Source organism: Schistocerca gregaria, chromosome 7 (genome assembly GCF_023897955.1).
Source record: "Schistocerca gregaria isolate iqSchGreg1 chromosome 7, iqSchGreg1.2, whole genome shotgun sequence".
Lineage (NCBI taxonomy): Eukaryota > Metazoa > Arthropoda > Insecta > Orthoptera > Acrididae > Schistocerca > Schistocerca gregaria.
Window position 1 is genome coordinate 88,793,725 of NC_064926.1, and position 22,403 is coordinate 88,816,127.

Below are 22,403 nucleotides of genomic sequence, written 5' to 3' on the forward strand. Positions count from 1 at the left end.
GTGTGGCGTCGCAACTAGTGCGAGCGCACAGTTTTCTATCAAATATTTACTGTGAAATGTAGACAGACTGTAAAGTAGCCATCAGATTAGCATATGTGCTGTAGCGGGCAGATTACCGGTGTCCGTTCGTCTGACGTCACGACCATATGGCATGTCTGTACCGTGAGAATGTAAGACCTGTGCGCTAACTAGCCGCGTGTATAACGTGGAACTTTCATCTTTAATAACTTCTAACTGAGGAACCTGAGGAAATTAAAAGTTAATATACTAGTTTCTGTTATGAATAAAAATAAGTCATCCAAATTTGAGCTTTGAAACCTGCATATTTTGGAAAGTAGAAAAATCTTACACAAAACGCAAATTTCTACAATTTTCGAGTCTAAATAAATACCATTATGTATAGATCACCTTCAGTGACCATCCAACTATGAAACAAAATCACCTTCCGTGCTTTTGTATTTATTTTGAGAATTTTACTTTTAGAAATTCACCTATAACTTTGTTAAAACCATAAATGTTTTGAATTTTTGTGAACAGTTATTTTATATGAGTAGGTGAGAGTGAATGAGTGTGCCTGAGTGAATGAAAGAGGGACATTCGCCATTCGTTGCAAGTGTATAAAATCTAGGTTGGAACTCGCAAGTGTTCAGACGATGTAACCGTGGGAACAGAGTCGCCAGTGGTTCCCCATCTTAGTGAATGTCGGATGTCCAAGAGTGTATGGTATTGTACAAGCAGCCAGAACGTTCGCGAGTATTTAAATAATTTCTGGAAATAAAGTAAAGTCTAGTTTTCCTTTCGGTTTGTTAAATTATACAGTAAATTTTGTGTAACAAGAAATCATGACGTAAATGATTCAGAAGTCATGACTGGTGCGTGCTAGATTTTGGCGCGAGGCGCACCCAAAGAGTTAATTCTGATTGGCTGTGTGATGTGTGAGCCAATGAGATGCGAGGACGGTTAGCAGACTAGGAGAGTGAGTCGCGAGTGGATGAGGAGTCGCGAAGGAACTGTGATCGAGAAGAGACATGCTTGATGTGTCCTCGCGAATAATGTGTAAAATGAAGTCATAAAACGGCTTCATCGGTTCGGTACTGTGCGATTTGAGACTGGAAGAGTCCAGTAACGCGTAGTGTGAGTTTGAGCGAGTTGTGACTTTTCGTTCCGCGAAAGACGCGAGTAACTTTAATAATTAAAAGCGTGGCGGTACTTCGTAAACTTTTACTAAGTGCTTATGGCGAGCATTAACGTTAAAAAACGAACTATTATTGAACATCGACTGCAAACGTGTATGTTAGAAAATCGTCTGTGTTGCAGTTAAGTAAATTCCGTAACTTTGAAAGCTAATTCTGGCGTAGTTTGAGTGTGGATAGAATTGTGAACTGAACTTTCTTCAAACGTAGATTAGCGGGCTGATGATCAGGCTTAAAGACAATAAAGAGCTTAAATAGAATTACCAACTTCGCGTTCTCGTTTGAGTAAACAATTACTACCATTCCAATAACTCAATTTATTTAGGAAGATTGCTCATAGATTGTATTTCAGCAAACATGTATCGCGGCCTCCGGTGAGCGGCTATTAAATTGCAGTTTCTTCAACACTGCTTTTCTGCAATTTTTCCAGTAGCTGCTATCAGGAGAGGCGAGTGCAGCAACTACCTAAGAAACGAGGTAGGTGGATTTTCTTTCAGGGAAAGGAAACTGCGCGATAAGAGCCTGACCCGTCGCAAGTGGTGCATCGGCCGGGAAATAAAAATAGTAAATTCCAGTGAATTTCAAAAAAAAGCAGTAGTGACAATTACCGGACAATACAGAAGTGCTCGCTATGTGTAGGAACTGTGTAGCGTACAAATTGATATCGCCACGTGAATAGGAAGGACAGTGAAAGTGTCCGTGAACTGTAATGTGTTGTACGGAACGGAAGAATTTTTCGGTGACTACGCGCCGATTGGAATAGCAGTCTACGACGGCGTCTGGCAGACGACGAGCTACGGAGACTACGCAGAGGCGACGACAGCAGTGGCAGTTGGCAGCGCTGATTCGAGCGGGGGCCCGGAAACTGGTACAGCATTGCAGTGTATGGTGAACGGACCCGCAGTTTCATCTAGCAGCAACGCAGCACGCCGAAGCACAAAGTTAAGTACAGTGCTTTTGAAAACTTTGTGTGTTTGTGGAGTCAAACTGAGAAAAATGGCTGAGTTTCAACCAAGTGACAAAAAGGCGGAACTAAGTTGTGATAGTGGGATGGAGACAGGGGAAAATGACCCCATGAATTTTAGTTTAGACGTGTCTCAACCCAATTTCAGTAGTAGTTTGACTGATTCATCCTATGTTAATTATAGTTTGGAGTCAGATCCAAATATGTCAGTGCCCAGTGAGTTACAGTTACCCATCCCGGTAGTTAATGTTAATAGGGACATTGTATCAGCAAATGAGGGGGCGAAGGATAATGTCGCCAGTATGCTGATGAATCTATTAACTAAGATGAACGTGTTGGATTCCAATATGTCAAGTAAGATGGATTCCAGTATGTCAAAAATGGATTCCAGTATATCAAAATTGGAAACTAATATGTCACAAATGGATTCAAAAATGTCTAAATTAGGATCTGATTTAAGTAATGAGATGACTAAAATGGGCGCTGATTTAGATTCCAAAATATCCGATCTCAGAGACTGTTGGAAGCAAGATTTAGCAGTGCTCAGTAGTAAAGTAAATGTTGAAATACAGCAGGTTAAACTAGAATGTACAGAAAATATTGTTCAAGTGCAAAGTGAATTGACGACACGAATCGAACAGGTTACTGAGGATCAACAGCAATTTAAATCCCATGTTGATGCAGAATTAGATAAAGTATGTGAGCACATAAAAGTGGTAGAGAATTCCAATGAAATTAATCATGCCGCCTTAGAATGTAAAGTAAATGATACCAAAATTCGGTGTGAGAAACTTGGAGAGCAAGTTGTAAATAAGGTCAATAATTTAGAGACTCACATAAGCCATTTCAGTGAAAGTGTGAATGAGCAACTTTGTGGGCATGAATGCAGACTAACCAAAGTAGAACAGTGTGTTTCTAACCATAGTGATAGTATAATTTCCAGTGGAATAATTGAATCTACCGAGGTTGCGTATGTTACCCACAGACAGTTTTTAAAATTTGACCCAAGTAAGAACATGCACCCCAGAGAATTTTGGAACGATTTTGAAGACGTTTTGCCGAAAGTATGGAGCGATAAACAAAAGATAGGCTTTATCACTTCAAATTTGATGGGAGAGGCCAGAGTATGGGGGAATTTAGCCTCTGAAAAATACGCGAAATTGTCAGAATTTAAATTAGCGTTCTTTGAGGAATACTGGGGAAAGAGAAAGCAGATGGATGTTCTTAATCGGTTCTGGTCGGGAGAGAAGTATGACCCCAAGAGAGAGGGCATCAAACGATTTGTTCAAAGGTGGGTAACAACTCTGTCCTACCTTAGTAATAAGTTAGAAACAGAACAGATCATATTAGGGGTAGAAAATAAGCTACCGTGGAACTGGAAAACTAAGATCATATCTGCGCCCCGAGATAACATTGACAAGTTTGTACAGTATTTAGAAAGGGTTGAATCCGTCCAAAAAGAAGAAGAAAACATGAGGAGGGAGCATCGCCCGCCTGCTAGGCAGAATGACAATCGCGCGGATGTAAACATTAATAGGATGGGTGTTCAGAGAGGCGGCGGATACCGTGGCAGTTCACGTGGTAGAGGAAGAACATATGTTAACAGGTTCAATGAACGCGAGCAGTATGACAGCGGCCGACAGATGTCAGGAGGTGAGGCGGTCAGCTGGAGGCATAGTGATGACGCACCGCGCTCGGAAAACCATTAATTGTCTACGAGTGTGCTGGCGATCGTAGGCAACAGCGTTTAAAGTTAAATCCGCTGGCAAAACCATTCATAAGAAAGCAGCCTGAACGACCAACTAACATAAATGTTGTTGCTACAAAATTTAGGGAGGATAACGTAAAACAGACAGAGATAGTAGCTTTAAGTCAAGTGGAGGTTAATGAACCAATTAACTGTAAGAATAATCATAAGAAGCCACTTATTGAAGAACTAAGTACTAGTTATAAGGGTAATAATCAGAAAGACATTATGCACAGTAAAACTAATGAAGAGCTGTCAGATAGGGGTGAGAACAGTAATAATGGCAGGGTTGTGACTGTGCTTGATAAGATAATTGATGTTGTAGATAGTTACGAAGAAGAGGATAGATTAGAGGAGGAGGTAGAGGTTAATGACGACGCCTTGGATAGGGTCGTAGAAAAGGAGGTTAATGAGAAAGAGGGGGAAACATTGGAAAAATGTTTTGACTTAGCAATAGTGGATAGGCTAATAGGAGCTGCCACTAGAATTGAGGGTGATAATAAGCATGAAATAAACCCTGTAAGTGTGAATGTGATTGCCACCCAAAAGACAGGCTTCGAAAGGAGAGAAATTGTGCAAGATTTATTGGAGGAAGCAGAACCCAAAATAAATAAAAAGTACTTAGGGCAACCGATAGTAGAGCTAAGAGTATTAAATGAACCAGTTAAATGTTTGATAGATACTGGATCGGAAGTCTGTGCAGTATCCCAGAACTTGGTAAATGAACTCCCTAACAGTAAACAGATTGTTAAGATGCCAGTAAGTGGCTTGAACATTGTAGTAGCAACCGGTAAGACTAAGAAGACAGTAAAACAGGAAGTGTTTCTACCCATAGCATTTAAGGAAGTAGAAATAAGACAGAACTTCTTAGTTATAAATGGACTGAGTGTAGACATATTGGTGGGGGCTGACTTTTTGAATAAATATGAAGGATGGGTGAATTTTTCTACCAATGATGTTATGGTAAAAATTAAGGGTAAACTAATTACTATACCTTTCATCGGTAAGCAGCTATGTGAGGATCCTGAGCAGAATGATTTTCCTATATGTATTTGTAAAACAGAGAAATTCTTGGAGGGCTATAATGAGTACGGTGGCAAAAAAGTAGAGGATCCGTCTGAGCTTGTGAGTGTCAGAAATAGGATCGAGGAGAAATTACTAGAATTAATTGATATTGATGAAGCAAGAATACCTCAGAGAGCTTTGCACTCTTTGCAGAGCTAAGTGCGTGACGAGCACTAGGTCTCGAGTCGTTTGACAATATTTCTTCCACTTTCTTTTCCGTATTGTCAACCTACCTCTTCTTTCATTCAGAACTAAAATTCTATCGTCTTTCCTTCTTCTCTATCGTAGTTTTTAAGTGATAAAGTGTTTAAGTAATGAGTAGGAAAGAACCTCAGTGCAGTATAGGTTAAGCGTAAGGAATGAGTGTAAGAGAAAATCAAAAAGGATTAAGATACCTCAGATAAGTAATAAGTCTCAGTAAAGTAAATGTTTGGCCTAAGGTGTGAGTAATGCCCTTAGAAAGGTAAAATAACTAAGAAATGTAAGAGCCTCAGAAAATATGGTGACGAACATTGAAGCTGTTTGTTAAGTAACAGAACGATATGTTAAGACGTAGCATTAAGCTAATGTTTAGGAAAGGAAATGGAGCAGTACAGCAAAACTGTCTGTTCAATGAAGTCAGAGCCTCAGGAGGTGATTTAGTGGTAAAATGAGTAAAGGTACAGTGCAACAAGGTTGACTGTCAAAGGGGTAAAGGAAGTTAAGTTAAAGGGACAGTGCAGCAGGACTGACTGTCAAATGAAGAGAAATATGTGAGAAAAGGAGAAAGAATGAGCATAGTGTTTGGCTAGCTCGATATTAGGAAAAAGTGAGGCTACGAAGGTGAGTAAATAAAAAGCTTAATGTTGGTAACCAGAGGTGGCGTTTGTTGGTAAACAGAGGAGATGTTTGTAAACAAAAGGAAGTGAGGCTACGAATGTAAACAGAGCTGAGGCGACGTTGGTAACTCAGGAGGTGGATGTATGTTAGAAAGTATGGGTAACGAGGTTTCGCAGATTAGTAGGAAACGCTTTAACAAATACTAACCTGAGTGTGTGAAGTATGAGTATGAGAGTTGTAAATTAAACCCGAATGTGACTAGAGAAAACCTGATGTTGACAAGAAATTGAAGTAACTCCAGATATGTGAGATGAGGAAAGTACCCATGACATCGATTCCATTTTTGACCAGAGACACACAAAGCTCCCCAAGTTTGTCGTAGAGATTAGTATAAGGATTGTAGTGTTGATAAATGAATAAGTAAATATGTATTTTTCAGTGTTTAATTTATGATACAGGACTACAGGAGATTGCCTGGAGACAGAATTGTAATATTGATAATTTTGTGTATATTTTATATTGTTGTGTATTGTACAGGAACTGGAGAGTCACCAGTGCTGGCGGAGATTTATTATGTATTTGTGAACTATTTGTAGGAATTGTTTTTCTTAGTATTTCTTATGTAACCATAACTTGTTTGATTATGAGATGAAGAAGTAATTAAAGAGTAAATGTGCCACTTCGGTACTGCATTAGGAAAGTCAATTCACTTTTCACTTAAAAAAAAAAAAAAAAAAAAAATTTTGAAAATTGTACATACTGTAAAGTAAATTTTATCAAAAATATGAGACTTTAGAGTCAAGCAGATAGCGCCATTTATCGCTGCTGTAGGTTAAGACGTAGCAGTTAGAAAGGGAACTGAGGCCAGCTGATGTTTCAGGTGCGCCGAAGTAAACAGAGGTGGTAGCACGAGACTTGAAATGGACCTCCCAAGCAGGACCCGGTCGAACTACGAGTGCTATCAAAATCTTAAGTGTAAGTGGTAAAAAAGTGACGCTCACCATAGCGATAGTAGTGTTAGTGTGCGTGTGACGTACATCAAGATAGTATTTAGGTTTGTTTTCTCTTTCAGGAATTTGTAAATAGAATTTTGTAATCTGAAAAATTTTTTTTTGAATGATGATAAAAGTGCATGTTTAGATATAAGATGTTTTGTAGGTCGTCAGCCCTAGGTATAAGTGGATGATTGATGTACAGGAACTATAAATGTTAAATAGCTGTTTGAGTAAATCTTTAATAGAAATTTTTTTTAGAAAACTAAAAGTTTGTCATGAATGAAAAAATTTAGTTTCCTCAGGAGGTATGTGGCGTCGCAACTAGTGCGAGCGCACAGTTTTCTATCAAATATTTACTGTGAAATGTAGACAGACTGTAAAGTAGCCATCAGATTAGCATATGTGCTGTAGCGGGCAGATTACCGGTGTCCGTTCGTCTGACGTCACGACCATATGGCATGTCTGTACCGTGAGAATGTAAGACCTGTGCGCTAACTAGCCGCGTGTATAACGTGGAACTTTCATCTTTAATAACTTCTAACTGAGGAACCTGAGGAAATTAAAAGTTAATATACTAGTTTCTGTTATGAATAAAAATAAGTCATCCAAATTTGAGCTTTGAAACCTGCATATTTTGGAAATTAGAAAAATCTTACAGAAAACGCAAATTTCTACAATTTTCGAGTCTAAATAAATACCATTATGTATAGATCACCTTCAGTGACCATCCAACTATGAAACAAAATCACCTTCCGTGCTTTTGTATTTATTTTGAGAATTTTACTTTTAGAAATTCACCTATAACTTTGTTAAAACCATAAATGTTTTGAATTTTTGTGAACAGTTATTTTATATGAGTAGGTGAGAGTGAATGAGTGTGCCTGAGTGAATGAAAGAGGGACATTCGCCATTCTTTGCAAGTGTATAAAATCTAGGTTGGAACTCGCAAGTGTTCAGACGATGTAACCGTGGGAACAGAGTCGCCAGTGGTTCCCCATCTTAGTGAATGTCGGATGTCCAAGAGTGTATGGTATTGTATAAGCAGCCAGAACGTTCGCGAGTATTTAAATAATTTCTGGAAATAAAGTAAAGTCTAGTTTTCCTTTCGGTTTGTTAAATTATACAGTAAATTTTGTGTAACAAGAAATCATGACGTAAATGATTCAGAAGTCATGACTGGTGCGTGCTAGATTTTGGCGCGAGGCGCACCCAAAGAGTTAATTCTGATTGGCTGTGTGATGTGTGAGCCAATGAGATGCGAGGACGGTTAGCAGACAAGGAGAGTGAGTCGCGAGTGGATGAGGAGTCGCGAAGGAACTGTGATCGAGAAGAGACATGCTTGATGTGTCCTCGCGAATAATGTGTAAAATGAAGTCATAAAACGGCTTCATCGGTTCGGTACTGTGCGATTTGAGACTGGAAGAGTCCAGTAACGCGTAGTGTGAGTTTGAGCGAGTTGTGACTTTTCGTTCCGCGAAAGACGCGAGTAACTTTAATAATTAAAAGCGTGGCGGTACTTCGTAAACTTTCACTAAGTGCTTATGGCGAGCATTAACGTTAAAAAACGAACTATTATTGAACATCGACTGCAAACGTGTATGTTAGAAAATCGTCTGTGTTGCAGTTAAGTAAATTCCGTAACTTTGAAAGTTAATTCTGGCGGGGTTTGAGTGTGGATAGAATTGTGAACTGAACTTTCTTCAAACGTAGATTAGCGGGCTGATGATCAGGCTTAAAGACAATAAAGAGCTTAAATAGAATTACCAACTTCGCGTTCTCGTTTGAGTAAACAATTACTACCATTCCAATAACTCAATTTATTTAGGAAGATTGCTCATAGATTGTATTTCAGCAAACATGTATCGCGGCCTCCGGTGAGCGGCTATTAAATTGCAGTTTCTTCAACACTGCTTTTCTGCAATTTTTCCAGTAGCTGCTATCAGGAGAGGCGAGTGCAGCAACTACCTAAGAAACGAGGTAGGTGGATTTTCTTTCAGGGAAAGGAAACTGCGCGATAAGAGCCTGACCCGTCGCAACTGGTTCACCAATATCGTAGCCAGCGTTCTGCCAAGCGTAACGAAGCATTGGTCTGTATGCTCCCGCAGATATCTGACTGTAAATGACAGAATGCATATTCATGATAAAGAATCTGTCGTGCAATTTCGGCTGCATATTACTAGAAAGTACTCGTAGTTTAATGAAGTCTGTTATTCTCTTGGCATATATTTTATATTGTCTGAAGAAATACACATCCAGAGGTTGTGCATGTTTTGTAGTTTTAGGCGGAATGATTTTTAAATTTACATGTTTTCCGCCAGATGCTTCCAGTAGTATTCGTTCATTCTTACGTCTAGACCAGGAGTCACAAAGTACTAATGACTTTGTCGACAAATGTGGATTCAAAACTGACAGAAAAAACGTCTTCAGATGTTGTTTCGTCATCTTCCCAGTCACACTTGCATCGACGACGACATTTGGAGGGCACCTCGTTTCTATTTCCCTCAACACGCGGGATCCAAACTTTCCACTGGATTCTTGGAAGCAAATATGGAGTGTGTCTGCCAATCGTCCGTCCATTGATATAGCAACATCAATCGTGTAACTATGTGTTGCACAGTTAACTGATTGCATCATCGTGACGATGTTCCTCTCCCCTTTCATGGATAGTGTTCTGTCACAAGAAAGTTCATAGTTGAACTGACTCTGATCACAGTTCCATACAGAACTAATATCGATGTTTTCTCTCGTGATATGCTAATTGACGTCAGTAACAAACGTTTCAGCTCTTTCAATCAGCACTTCTTCGTCATCCTTATCTTTTCGTGCTTGGAGCATAGTGATACGGCGTGATGTTATCCTAAACTCCTTTTTCAAATTAGCAATAAATCCTAGTGAAGCTGTAAAGTTTGTACACCCGAGATTTCTGGCTACGTCCAATGCCCAATTTTATAAATGCCAATAATGAACGGCGGAACCGCATTCTCGCGCTTCATCGAATTTTGCCATTACACGCTCCTTGATGGTTTTGAACAGCAGTGTACGATTTCTTTGAAAACTGTATTTCCTTGTCTTTTCTTTGCCACGTAATCCAGTATGTTTTTAATATTGTTTTTAGACCAGTTTAGGGTATCTTTTCAGAAGCTTGTCGTATGTGTCGAAACCTCTTACGAAATAATCATCGTACATGTTCTCCAGTGTGTTGTCATCAAACGCCGTGATGATACTTGCAATTTTAACCTTCTTCTTGGGAGACGTTTGGTATTCACTGTCACTGCTTCCATCGCCTCTTCCCGCACTTGCCATAACACTACCGTTTGCAATAAGTTGTTCGTCATTATCATTCCTATCATCATCATTATGTGTTAGTGTTACAACAGTATCTGTTTGTAACTTATGCTCATTTTTCTGCACTATAATAGATACCAGAAAACATGTGAATGATTCGTCTTCTGCACCTATACCATCTTCACGAAGAAAGGTTCTTCGTAACTTCATCTCAACCAATCGGAATGCATTAGCAAGGTTGATTACCAATCGCCGAGCCATCTGACGCTTCAAAACACAAATAATGTCACAAAACGCAACTTCAGAGGCACACTGCACCGTCCCTACTGGTCCCGACTGGCGTACAGGCAGGTCAGTGTGCTATGCGGCATGGCATACGCAGAGGCCTCTAACGGACGACTGCAGAGTTTTGTAGATGTGGGAGTATCACTAGTGCAGTAAGAGACCTTTACATTATTTCTCACACTATTTTGGTGTATTTGTGTTTGTTCGAGCCCAAGTACTTTCCTTGTCAGTACTACAGTACGTTCCACGCGTGAACGATTTTAAAGCAATATATGACGATTTAAGTACTAGTTTTATAAACAAGAGATTGATTTATCACAATACCTTGTACTCTTCTATCGTCTTGGCTATCATATCCTCGTCAAAGCGAGGCAACACAATAAGGCGACCTTCATTGAAAATTGAGAAGAGCTGCACGAACAAGCCAGAGACCCAAAACAGCGCCGTGTACTGAAGGGAAATGGTGTTTGGTTCCATCTTCAGCTCCAGCTCCCTGAAATTGGATACCACACTGTACAGCTGCACTGTGACGAGCCAACATAAATGCATTAAGAAGTATGTAAACCATCATGGCACTGCTTGTCAAAGGCTGCGACTGATTAGATAATACAGAATAAAAACTAATTCAATCACATTTCTTTAACACTCTGCAAGGTTACAGTGGCCAAACATGCAATGCGTATTATACAGAATATGAGTGCAGCCCCTCGTGGAGCATAAAGGTTATAGCCGATACCAACGATGCCTCTCAGAGAGCACAGCGAACAAGAAGGTGATGCGCGTGAGCGGTGGCCTGGCTAGAACGTACTTCACTCATTTCTGAGTCTATTTGCAGCACGTAGCTACATTCAAGGTCTATGTTTTATGTATGTGATGTGCATAGTGAAGTAACACTCTTCAGTAATAAATAGCGTGCCAGTTACATTTGTGCGTCAGCAACTTGATCTAGTCCGACAGGAAAGTAAATCACCGAGAGGAGGTATTCAGAAAAACAATTATATTCACTGTGGAAGGTGTAAGTCTATGAGGAGGAGGTAATCTTACAACCACTAAGAGTTACGATTGTCATTCTATTATCGTCAGGTAGATTATCATACGTTTACATCGTTAATTTTGTTATGACATATACATTTCTTTTCTTAGGGAGATTATGTGTCGTCTAGCAAGATGCCAGAGAGAGTTCGGAATACAGTGGGCGTTGCTGGTAAGGACATCCGGTGTCAGGTTAAACACCTGGGCTCCTCCGGTTCCCAACTCCCTCTCACCCCCAGGGGACAGCAGGCAATTGACCAGGGACACACAAGGGACTCACCGCACCTCCGCTCTTTCCTCTCTCCTCCTCTGCCTCCCTTCCCTCTGGAGCAATGACGATCATTCACCCCTCTCCCCCAACCCCATTAACACCTTCATCTTTCATAACTGGGACACTTGTGTAGCTTGGGGCTACTATGGAGCTGGACAGCATAGAGAGAGGATGTGTCTATTTGTTAATAACAAATTACACCAATTGAGGTCTGTTTGTTAGTAGCAGTATTAAGAGACATCAGCAGAGACCAAATCGAGGCAAATATTTAGGTACACTCATTTTTACATATTTTTCAATATATTCCTCAATTTCATTCATTTTCCACGCATTTTCCTATTTCATGATTGCGGCCTCTCTGGAGCTGTGTAGCATAGGGAGAGCTGGCCAGGGTGGCCGAGCAGTTGTAGGCGCTACAGTCTGGAACCACGCGACCGCTGCGGTCGCAGGTTCGAATCCTGTCTCGGGCACGGATGTGTGTGATGTCCTTAGGTTAGTTAGGTTTAAGTAGTTCTAAGTTCTAGGGGACTGATGACCTCAGATGTTAACTCCCATAGTGCTCAGACCCATTTGAACCATTCTTAGCATAGGGAGACGTCATAGGATGTCTATTTGTTCACAACAAATAACGATAAGTCATATCATATATTCAGTAAAGATTCTGTATTATATGCCACGAGCAGAGATCAGACGTAGGCACATAAGTAAGTATTCTCATTGTTATATACACTCCTGGAAATGGAAAAAAGAACACATTGACACCGGTGTGTCAGACCCACCATACTTGCTCCGGACACTGCGAGAGGGCTGTACAAGCAATGATCACACGCACGGCACAGCGGACACACCAGGAACCGCGGTGTTGGCCGTCGAATGGCGCTAGCTGCGCAGCATTTGTGCACCGCCGCCGTCAGTGTCAGCCAGTTTGCCGTGGCAGACGAAGCTCCATCGCAGTCTTTAACACTGGTAGCATGCCGCGACAGCGTGGACGTGAACCGTATGTGCAGTTGACGGACTTTGAGCGAGGGCGTATAGTGGGCATGCGGGAGGCCGGGTGGGCGTACCGCCGAATTGCTAAACACGTGGGGCGTGAGGTCTCCACAGTACATCGATGTTGTCGCCAGTGGTCGGCCGACGTTGCACGTGTCCGTCGACCTGGGACCGGACCGCAGCGACGCACGGATGCACGCCAAGGCCGTAGGATCCTACGCAGTGCCGTAGGGGACCGCACCGTCACTTCCCAGCAAATTAGGGACACTGTTGCTCCTGGGGTATCGGTGAGGACCATTCGCAACCGTCTCCATGAAGCTGGGCTACGGTCCCGCACACCGTTAGGCCGTCTTCCGCTCACGCCCCAACATCGTGCAGCCCGCCTCCAGTGGTGTCGCGACAGGCGTGAATGAAGGGACGAATGGAGACGTGTCGTCTTCAGCGATGAGAGTCGCTTCTGCCTTGGTGCCAATGATGGTCGTATGCGTGTTTGGCGCCATGCAGGTGAGCGCCACAATCAGGACTGCATACGACCGAGGCACACAGGGCCAACACCCGGCATCATGGTGTGGGGAGCCATCTCCTACACTGGCCGTACACCTCTGGTGATCGTCGAGGGGACACTGAATAGTGCACGGTACATCCAAACCGTCATCGAACCCATCGTTCGACCATTCCTAGACCGGCAAGGGAACTTGCTGTTCCAACAGGACAATGCACGGCCGCATGTATCCCGTGCCACCCAACGTGCTCTAGAAGGTGTAAGTCAACTACCCTGGCCAGCAAGATCTCCGGATCTGTCCCCCCATTGAGCATGTTTGGGACTGGATGAAGCGTCGTGTAACGCGGTCTGCACGTCCAGCACGAACGCTGGTCCAACTGAGGCGCCAGGTGGAAATGGCATGGCAAGCCGTTCCACAGGACTACATCCAGCATCTCTATGATCGTCTCCATGGGAGAATAGCAGCCTGCTTTGCTGCGAAAGGTGGATATACACTGTACTAGTGCTGACATTGTGCATGCTCTGTTGCCTGTGTCTATGTGCCTGTGGTTCTGTCAGTGTGATCATGTGATGTATCTGATCCCAGGAATGTGTCAATAAAGTTTCCCCTTCCTGGGACAATGAATTCATGGTGTTCTTATTTCAATTTCCAGGAGTGTATTTTCCCACATTTTACCCAGTTTTAAGTATTTTCCGGATTTTACATATCTTTTTAGTTTGTCCCATTATGCAAGACTGTTCCCGACATCGTTTTGATATCACAATGCAGTATGCTCCCTGCCGCCGTTGGATAAGCATCTGCAGCAGCAAGTCGTATACTCCTAGCTCACTCATTTGTTACATAGTTTAATTCTTAATTTCTTTGCGTGTTTTTGGTAATTGCATTGTTTAATTCATAAATTTCGGGCGTATTATAGTATTTGAGAGTTGCAGCATCGCGTTTTAGTACCTGAATAGTGTAACATCGCGTAGTCTCCTTCCGCCGCCGAGCAGTGTGTCAGCTGTGCGCAAGTAGCAGCATTACTGCATTTACTACGCAATCTAGTATTTTAATAACCGTTTAAATTTTGTCTCGATTTGTTTGCGTTCTCTGTAGATTAGTCCAGACGTTCTTTGCACAACAGTTTTTAGCATGGATAGGGATTGAAACTTCTGTGTTCGGCTGCAGGCTGAGTTCGCATCTCTTCGCTCCCAGCTTCAGGCAGTGTTGGCTTCGTTCACACAGCTTGAGGCTGTTGCCAATGGACATCATTGTGGGGGTCCGGATGGGAGTTTGTCGGGGACGGCCAGCTCGTCCCACGCATCCCCCAATCGGACTACGACTGTGGTTGCCCGGGATAATGCACGCGTTGAGGTTGATCCCTCACCTGTGTTAGAGTGGGACGTCGTGTCGAGGTGTGGCAGGGGGCGAAAGACATTCCGGAGGGCTGAACGGAAGGCCTCTCCAGTTCGTCTGACGAACCGGTTTCACGGTCTGTCTCAGGCTGATACTGATCTTCGGCCTGACATGGCTGCTTGTCCTGTTCCAGAGTTTGCTCCTCAGTCTGCAAGATCTGGGCGGTCGCAGAGGGTGGGCTTACTGGTAGTTGGGAGCTCCAACGTCAGGCGCGTAATGGGGCCCCTTAGGGATATGGGAGCTACAGATCAGTTTGGGAAATAAAGAATTTATTTATGAAAATATACAGTACAATCACCAAAGAACTTTACATACTCACATACACCTTTACCTTTTACCCATATGAATACAGACTCGTTTACAGATATTTTCCTCCTATTGCGAGTATACAACGACAATGCTGAAGTAGACAAATATGCTGATTTAGCAAAGTCTTTATTAGCTAGTTTGGCCATATGGTAGGTGCGAAATGCGATAATGTCTCTGTCAACGAAACTTTCAAGTCCTGGAACATTCGGTACTCCTGTACCTCCACGTACAATGGCTACAGTAAACCATCCGATACCATGAGCAAATGAATCATTAATATCTAAACTAAAATTAAGACGACATCCACAGAAAACAGAAGGTCCGTCAAGAAAGGCTTGAGCAGCAACAGACTTAACTGGAATACGATTCTTCTTGTCTCCAGCTGTTGTAGCAAATTCGATGTTCTCGATGGTTTTGTAAACTGTCTGTTTGGAACGACGACGGTATCTTCTGTATATTTTCATAAATAAATTCTTTATTTCCCAAACTTTATTTTCCAAACAGACAGTTTACAAAACCATCGAGAACATCGAATTTGCTACAACAGCTGGAGACAAGAAGAATCGTATTCCAGTTAAGTCTGTTGCTGCTCAAGCCTTTCTTGACGGACCTTCTGTTTTCTGTGGATGTCGTCTTAATTTTAGTTTAGATATTAATGATTCATTTGCTCATGGTAACGGATGGTTTACTGTAGCCATTGTACGTGGAGGTACAGGAGTACGGAATGTTCCAGGACTTGAAAGTTTCGTTGACAGAGACATTATCGCATTTCGCACCTACCATATGGCCGAACTAGCTAATAAAGACTTTGGTAAATCAGCATATTTGTCTACTTCAGCACCAATGATCTGTGTCGCTATGGAGCGGAGGAAATCCTCTCTGGCTTCCGGCGGCTGTCTGATTTGGTGAAGACTGCCAGTCTCGCTAGCGGGATGAAAGCAGAGCTCACCATCTGCAGCATCGTCGACAGGACTGACTGCGGACCTTTGGTACAGAGCCGAGTGGAGGGTCTGAATCAGAGGCTGAGACGGTTCTGCGACCGCGTGGGCTGCAGATTCCTCGACTTGCGCCATAGGGTGGTGGGCTTTCGGGTTCCGCTGGATAGGTCAGGAGTCCACTGCACGTAACAAGTGGCTACACGGGTAGCAGGGCTTGTGTGGCGTGGGCTGGTTTTTTTTTAGGTTAGATGGCCTTGGGCAAGTATAGAAAGGGCAACAGCCTCAACAGGTCAAAGTCAAGACATGCGGGGACCAAACAGCAATCGATATTATAATTAAAACTGTCGAAGCTGCATTGGTAAAGTACCGGAACTTCAAGCGCTGATAGAAAGCACCGAACCTGAAATCGTTATAGGTACAGAAAACTGGCTAAAGCCCGAGATAAATTCTGCCGAAATTTTTACAAAGGTAGAGACGGTGTTTAGAAAGGATAGATTGCATGCAACCGGTGGTGGAGTGTTCGTCGCTGTTGGTAGTAGTTTTATCCTGTAGTGAAGTAGAAGTGGATAGTTCCTGTGAATTATTATGGGTGGAGGTTACACTCAACAACCGAGCTATGTTAATAATTGGCTCCTTTTACCGACCTCCCGACTCAGCAGCATTAGTGGCAGAACAACTGAGAGAAAATTTGGAATACATTTCACATAAATTTTGCCCGCATCTCGTGGTCGTGCGGTAGCACTCCCTTCACACGCCCGGCTTCCCGGGTTCGATTCCCGGCGGGGTCAGGGATTTTCTCTGCCTCGTGATGGCTGGGTGTTGTGTGATGTCCTTAGGTTAGTTAGGTTTAAGTAGTTCTAAGTTCTAGAGTACTGGTGACCATCGATGTTAAGTCCCATAGTGCTCAGAGCCATTTGAACATTTTTTTTTCATATAAATTTTCTCGGCATGTTATAGTCTTAGGTGGAGATTTCAATTTACCAGATATAGACTGGGACACTCAGATGTTTAGGACGGGTGGTAGGAACAGAGCATCGAGTGACATTATACTGAGCGCACTATCCGAAAATTGCCTCGAGCAATTAAACAGAGAACCGACTCGTGGAGATAACATCTTGGACCTACTGATAAGAAACAGACCCGAACTTTTCGACTCTGTATGTGCAGAACAGGGAATCAGTGATCATAAGGCCGTTGCAGCATCCCTGAATATGGAAGTTAATAGGAATATAAAAAAAAGGGAGGAACGTTTATCTGTTTAGCAAGAGTAATAGAAGGCAGATTTCAGACTACCTAACAGATCAAAACGAAATTTTCTGTTCCGACACTGACAATGTTGAGTGTTTATGGAAAAAGTTCAAGTCAATCGTAAAATGCGTTTTAGACAGGTACGTTCCGAGTAAAACTGTGAGGGACGGGAAAAACCCACCGTTGGTTGTTTGGTTGGGTGTGGGATTGAAGGGACCAGACTGCTAAGGTCATCGGTCCCTTGTTCCACGATAAAATCACACGAAATAAAAACTGTCAGTCGTTAAAAACGGAGAACTGAGACAAGGGACGACACAATACAAGAAAGACAGACAAAGACCAGACAAACGGAACTAAAATCACACCGAGTGTGAAGGTGGTTGGCCGACCACGAAAATAAGGAAAAGCCAACCACCAAATGACATTAAAACCCACAGTTTAAAACCACAGGCCAAAGGCCCAAGTCAATACAGGAAATAAAAGGACAAACACTCAAATCATACGATAAAAACCCCCTGCCCGAATAAAACTCAACACGAGGTCCGCCATAGCAACGTCATCACATAAAAGGGCAGGGAGGGTATCAGGCAGCGCAAACGTCTGCCTGAGTCCTGTTAAAAGCGGGCAGTCCACCAAAATGTGGACCACCGTCAGAGCTGCCCCGCAGCGACATAGCGGTGGGTCCTCCCGGCGCAACAAATGGCCGTGCATCAGCCACGTGTGGCCAACGCGCAGCCGGCAGAGGACGACAGAGTCCTTCCGAGAGGCCCGCTTGGAGGAGCGCCACACACCGGTCGTCTCCTTCACCGCCCGAAGTTTGTTGGGCGTGGGCAGGGTGCGCCACTCGTCACCCCAGGCACCAAGCACTTTCTGGCGCAAAAGCGACAGGAGATCACACTCCATAAGGCCGAGTTCCAGAGCCGGTGAATTCACTGCCTGTTTAGCCAGCGTGTCAACCCGCTCATTTCCCAGGATGCCGACATGACCTGGGGTCCAAACAAAGACCACGGAGCGGCCGCAACGGGCAAGAGCATGGAGCGACTCGTGGATGGCCATCACCAGACGGGAACGAGGAAAGCACTGGTCAAGAGCTCGTAAACCACTCAGGGAGTCACTACAGATGACAAAGGACTCACCTGAGCGGGAGCGGATATACTCTAGGGCGCGATAGATGGCAACCAACTCGGCAGTGTATACACTGTTCCCGGGTGCCAGCGACCGTTGCTCACAATGATCCTCTAGAGTAAGAGCGTAACGAGTGCGACCAGAGACCATCGAACCGTCGGTATAGGCCACGGCAGATCCGGGAAACTCGGCAAGGAGAGAAACAAAGCGGCGGCGGAGGGCCGGAGGAGGGACCGAGTCTTTCGGACCCTGTGCCAAATCCAGCCGAATGCATGGTCGGCGCACACACCAAGGGGGCAGACGGAGATTGGCCCGGAAAACAGGCGGGAGAGGAAAAAACTCAATCCCACACAGTAGAGCCCGGATGCGAACCGCGATCGTACACCCTGACCGGGGCCGCCTGTCTGGAAGATGGACGATCGAGTGCGGGAACAGGAGACGGTAGTTGGGATGCCCTGGCAAGCTACAAACGTGGGCAGCATAAGCGGCCACAAGTCGGTCGCGCCGGATCCGCAATGGAGGAACACCAGCCTCCACAAGTAAGCTGTCAACAGGGCTTGTCCGAAATGCTCCTGTTGCGAGTCGGATCCCGCAGTGATGGATGGGATCCAGCAATTGCAATGCTGATGGCGATGCCGAACCAGAAGCCACACATCCATAATCAAGGCGGGACTGGATCAGCGCTTGATACAGCCGGAGAAGGGTGGACCGATCGGCACCCCATCCGGTGTGGCTAAGGCAACGGAGAGCGTTTAAATGCCGCCAGCATGTTTGTTTAAGCTGCCTAATATGAGGCAGCCAAGTCAACCGGGCATCAAATACCAGTCCCAAGAACCGATGCGTCTCTACCACAGCAAGAGGTTCACCGTCAAGGTAAAGGCGTGGCTCAGGGTGAACCGTGCGACGCCGGCAGAAATGCATAACGCAGGTCTTAGCGGCCGAAAACTGGAAGCTGTGCGCTACAGCCCACGACTGCGCCTTGCGGATAGCGCCCTGAAGCTGGCGCTCAGCAACTGCAATGCCAGCGGAGCTGTAGTAGAGGCAGAAGTCGTCTGCATACAACGAAGCTGCGACGGACGATCCCACCGCCTCAGCGAGCCCATTGATCGCAATTAAAAACAGGGAGACACTGAGGACAGACCCCTGTGGGACCCCATTCTCCTGGACCCGGGAGGAACTATGGGACGCAGCAACTTGCACGCGGAAGGAACGAGACGACAGAAAATTCTGAATAAAAATCGGGAGCGGGCCCGTAAGACCCCACCCATGAAGTGTGGCCAGGATGTGATATCGCCAAGTCGTATCGTACGCCTTCCGCATGTCGAAGAAGACGGCAACCAGATGTTGGCGGCGTGCAAAGGCTGTACGGACGGCAGACTCTAGGGAGACCAGATTATCGACGGCAGAGCGGCCTTTACGGAACCCACCCTGAGACGGAGCCAGAAGGCCTCGAGACTCGAGGAGCCAACTCAACCTCCGGCTCACCATACGTTCTAGCAACTTGCAAAGAACGTTGGTGAGGGTTATGGGGCGGTAGCTGTCCACCTCCAGCGGGTTCTTGCCAGGTTTCAACACGGGGAGGACGATGCTTTCTCGCCATTGAGACGGGAACACACCCTCAACCCAGATGCGGTTGAAAACATCTAGGAGGCGTCGCTGGCAATTCACAGAGAGGTGTTTCAGCATCTGGCTGTGGATGCGGTCTGGCCCAGGAGCCGTATCAGGGCAAGCAGATAGTGCACTCTGGAATTCCCAGTCGCTGAAAGGAGCATTGTACGACTCCACGTGGCGCGTGTGAAAGGAAAGCCTCCAACATTCCAACCGCTCTTTCCGGGAGCGGAAGGCCAGTGGGTAATTCGTAGATGCGGAACACTGAGCAAAATGCACTGCTAACCGGTCCGCAATCGTGTCGGAGTCAGGACACACCACTCCATTTAGCGAAAGCCCAGGGACAGAGACAGGCGGCCGATAGCCATGGAGTCGCCTAATCTTAGCCCAAACCTGCGACGCAGAGGTACGGACGCCAGTGGTGGAAACATACCGTTCCCAGCACTCCTGCTTCCGTTGGCGAATAAGGCGTCGGGCACGGGCACGGAGCTGTTTAAAAACGATGAGGTTCTCCAAGGACGGGTGCCGCTTATGGCGTTGAAGAGCCCGCCGGCGATCTCTAATCGCCTCTGCGATCTCGGGCGCCCACCAAGGCACAGTCCTCCGCCGAGGGGACCCGGATGAACAGGGAATCGCAGATGCCGCCGCAGAAACGATGCCGGTGGTGACCGACTGAACCACCGCATCAATGGTGTCATGGGAAGGAGGTGCGATAGTGGCGAGAGAGGAGAACAAGCCCCAATCAGCCTTATTCAGAGCCCATCTGGAGGGGCGTTCAGAAGAGTGACGCTGTGGTAGTGACAGAAAGATGGGGAAATGGTCACTACCACATAAGTCGTCATGGACACTCCAATGGATGGATGGTGAAAGTCCGGGGCTGCAGATAGAAAGGTCGATGGCCGAAAATGTGCCATGGACTACGCTGAAATGTGTCGGCTCTCCCGTGTTTAAGAGGCAGAGGTCAAGCTGCGAGAGAAGAGTCTCGACATCTCTACCCCGGCCAGTAATCGCGGCGCTACCCCACAGGGGGTTATGGGCGTTAAGGTCGCCCAGTAACACAAAAGGAGGAGGCAGTTGTGCTATCAATGTAGCCAACACATGACGCGAGACATCACCATCTGGCGGAAGATACAAACTGTAGACAGTAATAGGCTGAGGCGTCCACATCCTTACAGCGACAGCCTCTAAAGGTGTGTGAAGAGGTACACATTCGCTGTAGACAGAGTTAAGGATGTAGACACAGACTCCACCAGATACCCTCTCATAAGCTGCCCGGATCTTGTAATAACCCCGATACCCACGTAGGGCAGGGGTCCGCATTGCCGGAAACCAAGTTTCCTGTAGGGCAATGCAGAGGAAAGGGTGACTGCTGATGAGTTGGCGAAGCTCAGCAAGGTGGTGGAAAAAAGCGCTGCAGTTCCACTGGAGTATCGCTTTGCCCATGTCCGAAAAAGGCGTGAAGGGGCCGAGGAGGCAGATCACGCCACTGGGTCACCTGCTGCCACCGATGGAGGACCAGTACAATCTGCTTCCATGGTGTCTGAGGGTCCGGCGAGATCCAGGTCCTCAGCGGACGCCCGGATCTCCACCTTATCCTCGGACGCAGAGCCTGTAGGGAGCAGTGGGGTGGATGCCACCGCGTGGTCCTTGGCCTTAGAGGTCTTCTTCTTCGTCTTGTCTCTCTGGTCTTTGGGTTTCATTGGCTGGGAGGGCTCCAGCGAGTCAGTCTCCGGGACGGAGGAGGAGCGGGAAGCCCTGCGACCAGCCGCTGGTCTGCTTTTCTTCCATTGGCTGACGTCACCCTTCCCAGAGGCGGAAACCTGGGAAGGAAGGGACCCAAGGGACCCTTTCCGTACTATTCGAGCCGGGGAAGTTTGAGGCTTCCCCAGCTTAGAAGTGGGGACTGATATCCCCGATGGTTGGGGGGTTGCTGCTCCTGAGGCAGGTAGTGCAGGAGCAGCAGGGAGTGAAGTGCCCCCCACCATCAAGGGGGCAGGTGTAGCATTCCGGCTCTGAGAGGTGGCAGTCTGAGGGAGAGCTAATGGGGCCATAACAGTAGTAGCCGCGGCGTAAGAGGCAGTCATTCGAACAGGATGGAGGCGTTCGAACTTCTGCCTGGCCTCAGTGTATGTCAGGCGGTCCAGGGTCTTATACTCCATGATTTTGCGCTCTTTCTGGAAGATCCTGCAGTCCGGCGAGCAAGGCGAGTGGTGCTCTCCGCAGTTTACACAGATGGGAGGCGGAGCACATTGAGTATTGGGATGTGATGGGCGTCCACAATCTAGACATGTGAGGCTGGATGTACAGCGGGAAGACATATGCCCGAACTTCCAGCACTTAAAGCACCGCATCGGGGGAGGGATATATGGCTTCACATCACAACGATAGACCATCACCTTGACCTTCTCAGGTAAAGTATCGCCCTCGAAGGCCAAGATGAAGGCACCGGTGGCAACCTGCTTATCCCTTGGACCACGATGTACGCGCCGGACGAAGTGAACACCTCGCCGCTCTAAATTGGCGCGAAGCTCGTCATCGGACTGCAATAGAAGGTCGCGATGGAATATTATGCCCTGGACCATATTAAGACTCTTATGGGGCGTGATTGTAACCGGGACATCCCCCAGCTTG

The 22,403-nt window shown here is 45.6% G+C and overlaps 1 protein-coding gene across 1 annotated transcript in view; it reads right to left on the bottom strand.

The window, feature by feature from the left end:
- LOC126281486 (uncharacterized) overlaps nucleotides 1-22,403 on the bottom strand; it is a 260,262-nt gene that overhangs the window by 117,655 nt on the left and 120,204 nt on the right. The window contains exon 4 of the mRNA XM_049980485.1: nucleotides 10,678-10,846. Coding sequence (XP_049836442.1) covers nucleotides 10,678-10,846 — 169 coding nt within the window. The remainder of the gene's footprint in view (nucleotides 1-10,677; nucleotides 10,847-22,403) is intronic.